General features: G+C 36.4%; 1 protein-coding gene across 4 annotated transcripts in view; it reads left to right on the top strand.

Moving 5' to 3' along the window:
* Nucleotides 1-12876, top strand: part of glce (glucuronic acid epimerase) — an 80354-nt gene extending 67478 nt beyond the window's left edge. For all 4 annotated transcript variants that reach the window (XM_033050442.1, XM_033050443.1, XM_033050445.1 and 1 more), the window contains 2 exons: nt 7621-7866; nt 8720-12876. In XM_033050442.1, the coding sequence (XP_032906333.1) occupies nt 7621-7866; nt 8720-9744 (1271 nt within the window). In that variant the 3' untranslated portion in view covers nt 9745-12876. The remainder of the gene's footprint in view (nt 1-7620; nt 7867-8719) is intronic.
* Nucleotides 12877-13201: the final 325 nt, after the last annotated feature.

The following is a 13201-nucleotide window of genomic DNA, read 5'->3' as shown; positions in this document are numbered from 1 at the left end:
TCTGCCTCGGAGGGCGGTGGAGGCTGGTTCTCTGGATACTTTCAAGAGAGCTAGATAGGGCTCTTAGAGATAGCGGAGTCAGGGGATATGGGGAGACGGCAGGAACGGGTTACTGATTGGGGATGATCAGCCATGATCACATTGAATGGCAGTGCTGGCTCGAAGGGCCGAAATGGCCTATTCCTGCACATATTGTCTATTGTCAAATAAGACCAATGCAATCTCATGCTGATTTTCTTTCGGTAATGGTTGAACATGATTAGTGTAGTTAACATTATCATTTGCACTGCATCGTAACCTTTAAAAATCCTAAATGATGCATGTTGTCTTTTTTGTTTTCCAAATTCACCTATGATGGTACTCTCTAGTGGTCTTGTCTATTTACAACCTATAGATTTTAAACCATCCTGTATGTAACCAGATGTCAGCTTGGCTCAATTGGCACAAATCTTCTTTCAGTTATGTTTGTGATCTTAAATTGGAATTCTAAAGACTAACACTGAATATTTTAAGGACGTTTTGGCAGGTGCTCTCTGAGGTATGTACCTCAGATTAAAATATTGTCTCTAAATACAAAATGGATTAGTGCTCTGGAAAAAAATACTTCCATCTCCCTCAATATTCTCCTGGAAAACAACAGATAAAAATTGAGTAATATTATTTATAATATAATGCGCTGTTGAGGGTTATCCTCGCATGATGCTATTTATTTCTCCTACGCTTCACGGTTAACCAAGCAAGTGCCAAATGTCTGGAGACTTTTGAAAGTATTCATTAGTGCCAAGCTGGATGATGTACAGTTTCATTTGTGCAGTTGTGCATTGAAATAGTGCTGTGTGCTTCTCCCATTTGAAGATAAATGACTGCTTTGATCACAAACAGAGTTCCATTTATTTTTTGCACTGCTCTGAGTACTTAGCTTGAGCTGTCTAGTAGATAAATAGGGATGGATTCCAGTAATTTGAAAGTTCAACCATTTTACAGCACAATTTTATGCTGAAAGGCAAAGTTTAGCAATTGGATAAAACACTCCAACAGGATGAATTGATTCCAACATACTTTGTACTATACTTTTGGATGTTTCAAAATGCTATGAATTCTCTAAATTTGTGGAGGACCTCATCCTGAATTCTAAAGTGAACAGGTTAAGTCTTGACAATGGCTACTTTGTTTGAATTGATATTTGTCTGCATTGATATTTGTGAAATTTTCTAATGAGCATAGCACATTTTGTGTTCTACCACATTTTGAATATAGCATTTCTATTCACAAGACTTTTTTAAAATATAGACCAGTTGATAATGAATTGGAATGTAACTGGATTTATAAATGGATTATTCCTTGTAATGTCCAAAGTATTATGAAGGTCACTGCTTTTATAGCAAATTAATAAATCAAGTTTTTTTTTTTCCCCCCGCTACTCGATACTACTAGTGTTTTGGGAATTGATTGGAGATCGTGATGCCCATTTCCCCACTGCATTATGTGTTATTTATTCTGAAGCATTCCAGACTTTAGTTTTGATATTTTCAGCAACCAAAGATCATGATAGGGTAATTAATATTGGAGCTGCAAATTAGGATTACACAGGAAGAAGTAGCTTTTATGCATTTTATTTTTTCCTGGTCAGAATGTCCTTGGATGCCATTTGCACTCAAACTGCCCTGCCGCTTTGCTAGCATTTGTCTTGTTTAGGTTGAAATCCAGATGGTTGCTGCATATCTCTGCTTTTGACCTGATAGTCAAACACAAAGAATATGCATTTCATCATCATCTCATTTCCAGTCCTTTGATCCTAACCGTATCAAATTTTTCAATATTTCACCTGCCATCTTTTTTGCATTTAATCCTTTCTTGGTCTGGTGAAATTAGAATAAATGCTTTGTCATAATTGGCCAAGTCAATGGATATTTTTAAGGTGGAGACAGATTCTTGATTAGTAAAGCAAGTAAAGTATTCACTGGAATTTAGAAGGAAGAGAGGGGATCTTATAGAAACATACAAAATTATTAAGGGATTGGACATGCTAGATCAAGGGTTCCCAACCTGGGGTAAATTTCGCCTACACGGGGTAAATTTATTGATACTGGATTGTGCATTTTATTCAGCTGTAGAAATATATCTTCCTCTTTTATTGTCACGAGGTCTCCACCAGAAAAACAGCAGTTCAAGAAGGCAATTCACCCCTCACTGTCTGAAGAGCAATTAGGAATGGGCAAAAAGTGCTGGCTACGCACCATGAATTCATTGTATTTATAACAAAAGCAAACTCCCATTGCTTCAAGGTGTGTTCAAGCACTTCCACGTGCCAATAAGGGAGTTGCAACCCAGGAAGCAACTAACCACAAATTCCTGAACTCCAGTCATTTTACATTATAAATTACATTTTATTAAAAAATAAAACTTCTAATTGTTTTCACTCACCATTCTTGCCCCTCTTCCTCGCCATCACTCCAGCGACTAATTCCATTTTGACAGCCACGCATGTTATCTGAAAGGAGATTGAATGAAAAATAAATTCTGAAAAGTATTTTAAGTGAATGTCAGCTTCTACATAAAAAAAAAGGCTGTTTTTCACTACTAGTCTTATCATTATTATCAGTATTAGGTATCTGGTGAATCTGACCCAGAATATTTAAGTTGTATATCGCATGAAGTCTGAGAAATTTCAAGACAGCAATTTTTTTGGACTTTTCTGCTTGTCTGCAAGTGGACTTTTCAACTCTGCAATCTGGACAGCATCTTTTCTGTATGATTTGGTTACCCATTTGGTTATAATTTCTTATTCATGTACTACATTTAAATTCCATTTTGGTCCTTGTGGGTTGAACTCACCCCACGTCAGCAGCATTTGAAAAACAGGTTCACATTGCTATCTCACTGTTTGAGGACTAAATGGCTCATGTTAGTTTTATTGAGATCCAACCTACCAAGAAAGCTGAGAGATGGAACCCAGCATTTTATTCCAAAGTCACCATGGTACATTCTTGATTTTACAAGTCTAAATAGAATGTTGACTCCCAAACAAGTCTGTTTAAGATAACAAAGCATTGGCTTAAGTGCTCTTGAATTAAAGCTAGAACAAATTGAAGGGTGTTTATATTCATTATCATTCAAATGTAGATAACAATCTTAATGGTAAAAACGATGTTGTGTTCCACATCATGTTAACATAACTGTTATTTTATTGCCGAAGAATGAATCATAGCCTTAGTAAGGAAGGCAAATTTGCGACGGTTACGTTTTATTGCATATTGGATGTATTCTCATTGCTGACGAGAGAATATGTGCAATTTCATTGAGATTTGTGAAACTAAAAATTCAATCACTATTGTCTCTAATAAAACCTTCAATTAAAAACAGCAGAACTTTGATTTATGTAGTGCCTTTATTGTGCTTAGCTAAAATAATATCTCTTCACTTGACTAAAATACCCAAAGACTTTAAGTAATTAAATCATTTTAGAAGAAAGGTGAGGGTTTAAGATTGGCCAAGGAAATGCAAAAATTGTTAGATTGTTCCATGTTAGGAGTTGTTAAAGTATGGAATATCACTGCCTAAATATTCAGCGGAAGAGCATTCAATCATGGCTTTGGAAAATAAATTGTTTCAATATTTGAAGTGGGGGAGGGGAGGGAGGGAGAATACAGGGGAGGGGAATGCAGAGTTATGGCAAAAGAGCCATGGAACAGGACTAATTGATTCCCATATAGAAAGCTGGCACTGGCTCAACGGGTTGAATAGCGTCTTGTATGCTGCAGTTATTCTGTGGTACTTAATTTGTGGGCCATGAGAGCACTTCCCATCTGAAGGAAAATCTTTCTGGTAAAGAAACAATCAAATGGGCATTGAGACTCCAACAAGAATTCTGTCCAAATTAATTTGTATTATAATGAAATAGCATATCTCAGATATTCTGTAATGGAATTCAGCCTTTCTGGGTATTGGAATATTACTATTTTATAATTATAGGGCTTTTGTACTTTGGATTCCTTTCTGAAAGTTTTAATGAGCATTTTAGGTCATCTGTTAGAGGTTCTGAGACATCAAACCCCAATTATTTTTCCTATTTTAACTGGATTGTCCACATCTGCCTTAGAATTTGACTTCTTGCATATAGTTTGATTAAATTTGATTTAAAGTCTTGAACATGATCAAAAATAGCTTCGCTGTATAATGAAATTATATTAATTTCAACCTATTTTCTTCAAATAACTTCAAAGTAGCTTTCCAAATATTGATGATTTCAGTAACTTTTTATTGTTTCAGTGTTAGATAAATGTAATTGCTTCTTTCAATACCTTCTTGCTGTTAAACTAAAGTGTCCATCATCACCTTTGTACAAGTAGTTACTATGCTCTGTACTTCTTTGGATTCTGTCTAGTGCCGTGATACAGTGGCTGATATAGAACACATTTTATAGATTTCCTTTACTAATTGAAAATTATTCCATTTGTCAGGAAGTAATGGGTAAAGATCTTGCCTTTTCTAAATGATAAAGCAAATGAAATTCCCCTCTTTAATAGAATCTTGTCTTTTGTTATTGTAGTTACAGTACCTGTAATATTCTTAAAACTATAGATTGCTCCGTATCAAATGAAAACAGAATGCAAAGCTGTGCACATTGCAATTATTGTTTGGAAATATTAGTTTGGAGAATATGCAGGATTTCTCAGCAGTATGTTGTGTTTTTGAATGGCGAAAGGACTTTGGACGACTTTAGAGAAATGCCTTCATGATAGATGCACATAGTTTGAGCCACCAGCCAAATGTTTTGTTTAGAATATAACTGTAAAGTTGATCTGCCGCCGTCATTACTTTTGCTCATTACACCTAACTCTTTATAACCATTCAGCATTCTGTTCCATTGAATTCACTTCTAATGCTGTCATGAAATTTCTTTAAAGTATCCAGATAACTAAAGCAACTTTTAATATTCCATATAAAATGTATTAGTAACCCATATTAGTTCTGCCTTTTATGATTTGTCACTGTGCATTGCGATCCTTGTTTTTTGTGTAAATAATTACCAATTTAATCCAATTGACCCAGTAAGGTGTCAATAAAACAATAGTATGTCTTTGTTCAGTAACAGAACACTAGAAGTTCATTAGCATTCGCATTTTAAAAAAAAAGCCCAAATATGACATTGATTGATAATGTTGGAATTTAAGCTCACTGGGTTAGAAGGATATTTATTCATCGCTGCTGACATGATATGTTCAACTCAGTCTTGAGAACAATCTACAATCTTGTTTTGCTCGCATGGTTTTGTGTGTGTAATGTTTGAGACCACGTAAGGCCCTGTTCTTACTAGCACAAGCAGAAGGAAAACGCGTCCGACATCTTGTAAGTAAGATTTATTCTGCCCCACCCACGGAAACTTCTCGAAGGTCACCTGATCTCGATCACGAGGCACAGGCCTTTATATTAAAGGGGCACTGGCATTTATATTACATTTATATTACATATACATCACATCTCCCCCTTTACTTTAATCACAATTCTCCCCCTTCCCTTAAATTACCTTACATCTCCCCCTTCAACGTTGGTCAAAATTAATAACTTGAACCTTAATGAATTTAATGTGGATAAAGTACCACAAATAGCACAGTGCTCGTCGTACTACAAAACTATAAAATAACTGCCCAACAATTTTACATAACAAGTCGAGTTCGGGGTTTTGACAATCGCCCACTTCTCGTGCAAGTCGTCTTTCCAACTCGTTCTGTGTCGTATTTCTGTTGTGTGCGAGTGTGGCTTGGCTCGCTTTGAGCCGATTCCCCCACCACAGAACCTTGTGATTTTTTTTTTTCTTCCTTTTCTTGTAAGATTTATTCTGCCCCACCCACGGAAACTTTTCGAAGGTCACTTGATCTCGATCACGAGGCACAGGCCTTTATATTAAAGGGGCACTGGCATTTATATTACATTTATATTACATATACATCACAGTGTGCCTTGAAACAAATACTTGGCCTAGCCATTACTTAGAGGTGGGGCAGGATACCATATGTTGGAAAGAACTGCAGATGCTGGTTTAAAACGAAGGTAGACACAAAATGCAAGTAACTCAGCGGGACAGGCAGCATCTCTGGAGAGAAGGAATGGGTGATATTTCAGGTCGAGACCCTTGGGGGGGATACTTTGTATTATCATTGCAGCAGTCTTTGTCTTTGAAATATGTTGGGATATCTGAAAATATTTACAAAAATCCAGTCTTTTACTATGTTGTACTAATATTTTTTTCAGAATCTCCTATCATTTAATCTGAAAGTGCAACTTAAAATTAATTGTAATGTACTGAAACCAAGGAAGTTATGTTCCATTTATATTCTTAATTCTTGAAGAAGATCACATTGACACACTTTTCATTCAAGTAATGATATTAATGTTCTTTGTGATCACATTGATCAAATATGGATTAAATTATACAAATAGAGCAATGATATAGCATATATGCATATGATTCCACAGTTTGCCTGTAAACCAAATGCACATTAACTGCATTTAAATGGCACCGATCATTTTGTCAAAACTAAATTTAAGATAAAAATGGTAGTACAGGTACACAACCTTTTATCCGAAAGCCTTGGGACCAGACACATCTCGGATTTCTGAATTTTTCGGATTTCGGAATGGAAGATTTTTAGCGTAGATTAGGTAGGTAGCGCGGGCGGCTTGAAAAGTCTGGAGCGGCTGCCTCCTCCCCGGAGACCGGGGAATCATTGTAAATCATTGCTTAAATGTTAGTCAGTTAGTTTGGAGGGATTTTATGTGGTGGGGGGGGGGGTGAACCAGCCCCAGCTCCGCGATGTTGGGAGTCGGCGGCCACAGCGCTCCGGAGCTTACTGCACGGCGACCCGGTAAGGCATTGCCCGCTCCCCGCCTCTCCGACCAGGTAGGGGACTAAGAATTAAAGTTTCCCCCCCCCACATAAAAGCCCTCCAAACTAACTGACTAACATTTAAGCAATGATTTACAGATGTTTAACTGTCTCCCCGATCTCCAGGAAGGAGGCAGCCGCTACAGTAGTACAGACCTGGGTTGACCGTGGGTCGTTTCGGGTCAAGTTTGGTGCCAAACGCGAGCTTTAGTGTGCAGACGACATCCTGGAAAAAATGTCCAGTTTTCGGAGCTTTTCGGTTTCCGGAATTTCGGATAAAAGGTTGTGCACCTGTAATAGTTTAGTATCTTGGGTTGATACATGTGCATCCACTGTAATAAGCGATTATTTTTGCTATGCTAGTAGAACATTTGAATTGTGGGTCTCATATTTTTCAGCTCTGGGAATAAGAAATAAATATAGAGGCTGAGTTTGTTGAAGATGCTTACTCGTTATGGATGGCCTGGTGATATTGCTGTCTAAAAGTACTTAATCCTAAAATGGGTCACAAAAAAACAATGTTTAGCTTGCTCAATGCCTAATTGACACCAATAATGATGAACTTGCATTTTATTAGGCTCTTAAATGTGTTTTGGATTTTTGAGTAAACAAAGTGTGTTGAAAAACTTCATCTAGAATTGATTTACATACTTTTGACTTAACTATTTTAATAAGTTGTTTAATATCCTCGATGTTCTCAGTACTAAACCTAATCATTCTTTCCTCTCCTATAGGCGTTCCTTTGTCCACACAGTGGGGACCGCAAGGTTATTTCTACCCTATTCAGATAGCACAATATGGGCTAAGTCATTACAGTAAAAACCTCACTGAAAAGCCTCCACATGCCGAAGTATATGAAGTCGTGGAGAAAAGAGACAAAAGCACAAAGCAAACTGACTGGATGGTGCCCAAAGGTTGTACTGTTTCTACAGTCTTTGACAAAACAAGATCCAGCAATGTAAACCAGTTCTCCACCCCAGGTATTTTACCTTGCTGCATAATATTTGTTAAATTGAATGTGCCCTCTATTTAAGAAAATCATTGAAGTAATTGTTAGCGCTAAAGCTCTAGATCTTTGCAGAATTGTGAAGAACCCAAGTGAATATATTGTGTGTAAGAAAGAGGGCATAGTTATATGGTGTAATGTATTCTAGATTCTCACATTAGTGGCAATTTCTAGGCCCTGAGAACCTTGGGCAAACCAACAGATTTGTAAATCCATTATTTTTGATATTCGAAGTCTTTGTACATTGACATTAAAAAAGATGAAAAGTCAAGATATTCCTCAAGATGGTCAATATCTGTAAGCTTTCTGAGCCAAAAAAAAATGTTTTTACATTTTTTAACTTCAGTGCAAAAAATAACAAAACAATTATTTCAGCACTAAGGATGGAATTAGAATCTGTTGCAAGGCTGCATCGAATTTTATTTCCACAGGTCTAAATCATGAAAGCGATATCAGTGTTAATAATGTGGGGAGACATTTTGAAAGGTTTTGACGGTCCAATGTTTGTAGTTTCCGTCTCATAATGAAAATGCCTAGATATTTAAAGGTGGAAATAATTTTAAACTTGAATGTTTTGCAGAATTGTACAGTTAATTCGAGATAGTCTTGTAAAACCATTTGGGGGATTAAAATTAAGCCTGCTGTAATGTGCAATAATTTATCTATTTAAAGTGATGGTGTTAAAATGTAGCATCATTATTGCGATAGCTTTGTGGAGGCAGGAGTGACTGATGGTATTAATATGCATCACTAATCTAAATTTACCTGTTAGTTTATAAAACTGAAGTATTGTACAAATATTTCACCTTGAAACTTTATCCTTTCAGAATCTTCAGAGGGAGTTTCTCTGCTGCTTGGAAATACAAAAGATTTCATCATTTCATTTGAAATTAAATTCTCCACAAATGGTAGTGTTTCAGTGGTACTGGAGACGACTGAAAAGAACCAGCTGTTTACAATTCACTATGTCACAAATTCACAACTTATAGCCTTCAAGGACAAAGCCATTTACTATGGCATAGGTCCTCGGACTAGCTGGAGTACTATCACGAGGGATCTTGTGACTGACCTGAAGAAAGGAGTTGGCTTGTCTAACACTAAGGCTGTAAAACAAACCAAAATAATGCCCAAGAAAGTCGTAAGGCTTGTTGCCAAGGGAAAAGGTTTTATTGACAACATCACGATAGTGACTACGGCACACATGCCTGCCTTCTTTGCTGCTAGTGACTGGCTGGTAAGAAATCAGGACAATAAAGGTGGCTGGCCAATTATGGTGACGCGCAAACTAGGTGAGGGATTCAAGTCTTTGGAGCCTGGCTGGTATTCGGCCATGGCCCAAGGTCAAGCCATGTCTACACTTGTAAGAGCCTACCTGCTTACAAGGGAACAGGTGTACCTCAATTCAGCCTTACGGGCAATCATGCCCTTTACACTCAAGTCAGAGGATCATGGGGTAAAAGCTGTGTTCATGAATAAATACGATTGGTATGAAGAATACCCAACTGTTCCCAGCTCTTTTGTTTTGAATGGCTTCATATACTCTCTACTAGGTCTATATGATCTGAAAGAAACAGCAGGTGATAAACTAGGACAAGAAGCGAAGAAACTCTACGATCGAGGCATGGACTCTTTGAAAGCCATGCTTCCACTGTTTGACACTGGCTCAGGTACAATCTATGATCTCCGCCATTTCATGCTTGGTACAGCTCCAAACCTGGCACGCTGGGACTATCACACCACCCACATCAACCAGCTGCAACTGCTGAGCACAGTCGACGATGCGCCTGTCTTTAAAGAATTTGTGAAAAGATGGAAGTCCTATTTAAAAGGAGGGAGGGCTAAGCACAACTAGAGCTGAAAGCCTAAATATTATCTTGTGAATCAATCATTATAATATGTGAGGAGGTTCCTTAATTTAAACATTTTTCTAAGTGTACAAACAGTACATTTTGTATCCCTGCCACCCTCTCAATGGCACACTTTTAAGAGTCAAACACTCTAACTCTATTTTAAAGGAAAAAAATCAAATGGTTGCAAAACAATATGTGACTAAACATTGTTTTGGTTGAAGTTGCCGTTCTCTGGGGGGGCACAATCATGAACTGAACTTTCAACTCTGCATACTGATTCACCTTCAGCCTATTCTGGCAAAACTATCATGTGAATGGCACTTGCTGATTTTTCAGCGCTGCTTTCATTTCTGCCTACTGCTATTTTTGTTGTCTCTTCTGCCTTGATTTTGTTTTTGCAACCACTTGATTATATTAAATCACGTACCTTTTCAATAGTAGAATAAATAATTTTATTTAAAAAAAATGTCAGCATCTATTTGGTATTCCTGGTGCGGCAGCAATCTGATCACCTGCATTCAGGGACTCTGAATCCCTATCTCAAGAATCCAACTAATTTGTTGATTTCTCTGTGTAAAGAAATGTTGAAAATTGTGATTAACCCCTAAGGTGGTTTGTGGGCATATTTTCTGTTTGGGGATGAGGCTGTTCTTAAAAAGGAATAGGAAGTAGCATGAACTTTGAAATTCATTCATAATGTTCAACTGTAACTAGCACAGAATATTTTTCCATTGTATGTTTTAAAAAAAAGTCATTTGAAGCTTATTGCTCATTTAGTTTTTGATGCACATGGCAAAGCACAACAGAAAAAAAAAGTTTAAAATGTAACTGCACAAATATAGTAATATATATGTATAGTGGATTCTGTAATACAGTGTAAGGGATTGGTTTGGTTTCGGGTGGAATAGGTCTGATCCCCAAACGGTGCCATTTTCACCCTTTTTAGCCTTGCCACTATTTATATCCCACCCCTTTTCATTCATGAGCAGACCTGTTTCAATTTGTCTGATTTTCGTGTGGTGCTTAGCATCCTGGGGTGAGGGTACATCATAACAATGACTGTCTGACTTTGGTTATTGTTTGGCTTTTTAAAGAAAAAATGTTTGATTGAAACATGTTCCTGTAATTCGCGCACTGCTTCTTTCTCACGCCTCAATAACAGTTGTAAATATTATGGGAATCTTGTATTTTGGTGTGTTGATTTAAGGAGTAAAAATGAGTTCATTTCTTTTATTATTCCCTTTGTTTTAAACATAAAATGCACCAGAATAAGTGGTGAAGAAGGTTGGTTAGTGGCACTAAATGTGCTGCATTCATTTGTTTAATGAATGATTATGGGCCTAAAGTAGCAATTGATTCTTTTTATAGGTGCTGACTGACCTTTTTTGTATCTCTAATTTATTACAGTTGTATTTTGGATTTGCATAATTCTTCTATTTTGATTTTCATTTCAAATCCTAAACTGAATGACTATGAAGCAATTTGGTACAGAAGGGGTGGTTAAAGCTATATTGTTACTGTATTTTTAAAGTGTGCATTCGACAATAAAATCACCAGCCCAGAAATGGATTTGAATGCTGAAATCATTTGTACAATATTTTCAGAACTACTTTGGTTGCCAGAGTGTATCCTTAGTTCAAAAGTCAGGACTTTAAAAAAAATTATCATCTTTCTCAAATTGATCTAAAATAGTTACTGGGGAGTGAAGAGAAAATGTAACTAAAGATATTTACCACATTGGTTCTAAACATATTACTTGATGACTTTTTAAATATAAACTTTCAATATATGTTTTCCACATGTGGGACCAAATTGATTTTTGATAATCTGTATTGATGTATAGAACATTTGCTATAATGATGACATGATCATTTGATTCCTCATTGAGGTGATTTGTATCTGAGCTTTCCTAAAATTTTGTTAAACCTATTTTTAAGCTCAAAGGAGTCAACATTATAAAATTTACAACATTTGATAATTCCCATTTCCTAGTAATGATTAGTTAATCCAAATCTGTGAATCAACATTCAAAGTTCTGCCTGGTTAATAATGGATTTGAGAAAGGAAAACTATTTTCTCATCTCTCGCATTCCCCCCTTTTTTTTTTTTGTGCCTGTGCCTGCTTTTCTGACCTTAGTGCCAAGTATGGAATGGCGTAAAATACAAGACCTGATGCCAATATTCACTGCTTAGATCCAATTATTTAGGAAAAACATACCGAAGATTATTTATTTGCAAAATTATCGTCCACTGGTGTGTATTTTATCTTAAAAATTGATGCATATTTGATTTGACAAAACAGTGTATCTATATCAAAGGTAAACATTTTGGCAATTGGATGGAGATTAAATTATGAATGCAAAATATTTCACATGTATTTTTTATCCAGCCTTTTCTGTTGCTGAAAGGTTTTCAAATGCAACATTATATTTTTTCTTTCTATCTTTGTCCCCAACCCGCTAACAATTATCATGGCTTGGTTCCTTTTGGCGAAGCATTTTGATAATGGTTTTACATTAGAAATGTATTGTTCTGTGTCTATTTTCTTCACAATCCGGGATTCTGTTTATTCAAATTCAACTTCTCTTCAGATCATGTGATGTGAATACCAAAGCATTAAAAAAAAAAATCCTTTCAAAACTTGAGCAATTTCTTATCAAGTTGAAATATTACACATTTTTCTGGTCATAGAATGCATTAGAATTTAAGCTGCAGGTGGGTATATGCAAATAGATGCGTGGAATAGTAACTTTGTGCTGATGTACCCTGTCGAGACAATGCGCAAGACTTTCACTGAAAGCTGCTATTTTCATTCGCACTGTATTTTTGATTTAAACTTGTATTTTTACACGTGGATTTGAACCATATGTTGAATATGCAATAACTTGTTTACTAAACACTGTTGCCTGTTGACTGGGTGAGGACAGTGTAGAGTGTACCAATTTGCATTTGTTAAGCACAGTGTGCACACAGTAGTACAGCATTGCTATTTTGTACACGGCAAAAATCATAATTTTTCAAATAAAGTGACCATATACTACGTTTATATAAAGAAAATTGGTTGGATTAATCTTTGCTGTGCTGAGTATCTTTGCTTACTGGAATTATACAATAAAATGTTTTCTAAAAAGGGACTTCATAGCTCTGTTTGTTAATCCACTATTATATACTACTGTTTACATCAAGGTTTAAAAATGTCTTTAAAATTGCCCTGATTTCTAAACTTCCCATTTTGTTTCCACCTCCACCACTGCATCAAAGATTCATGACTTGTACAGTACAGAAATGGGCCCTTCAGCCATCCTTGGCATCCATTTTGTCCATCCACGCTAATTCCATTTGGCAGCATTGGATCTGTATCCCTCATCTCAGCCGATTTCAAGTTTTAGTAAATCTCCATGCACGGCAGGGTAGGATGCAAATACTTCAAATTGATAAATGCATTTCGCTTATGAGCAA

The sequence above is a fragment of the Amblyraja radiata genome, chromosome 34 (assembly GCF_010909765.2).
Source record: "Amblyraja radiata isolate CabotCenter1 chromosome 34, sAmbRad1.1.pri, whole genome shotgun sequence".
Lineage (NCBI taxonomy): Eukaryota > Metazoa > Chordata > Chondrichthyes > Rajiformes > Rajidae > Amblyraja > Amblyraja radiata.
Note: the sequence above shows the minus strand (reverse complement) of the source record. Positions and strands in the feature narration are given on the sequence as shown.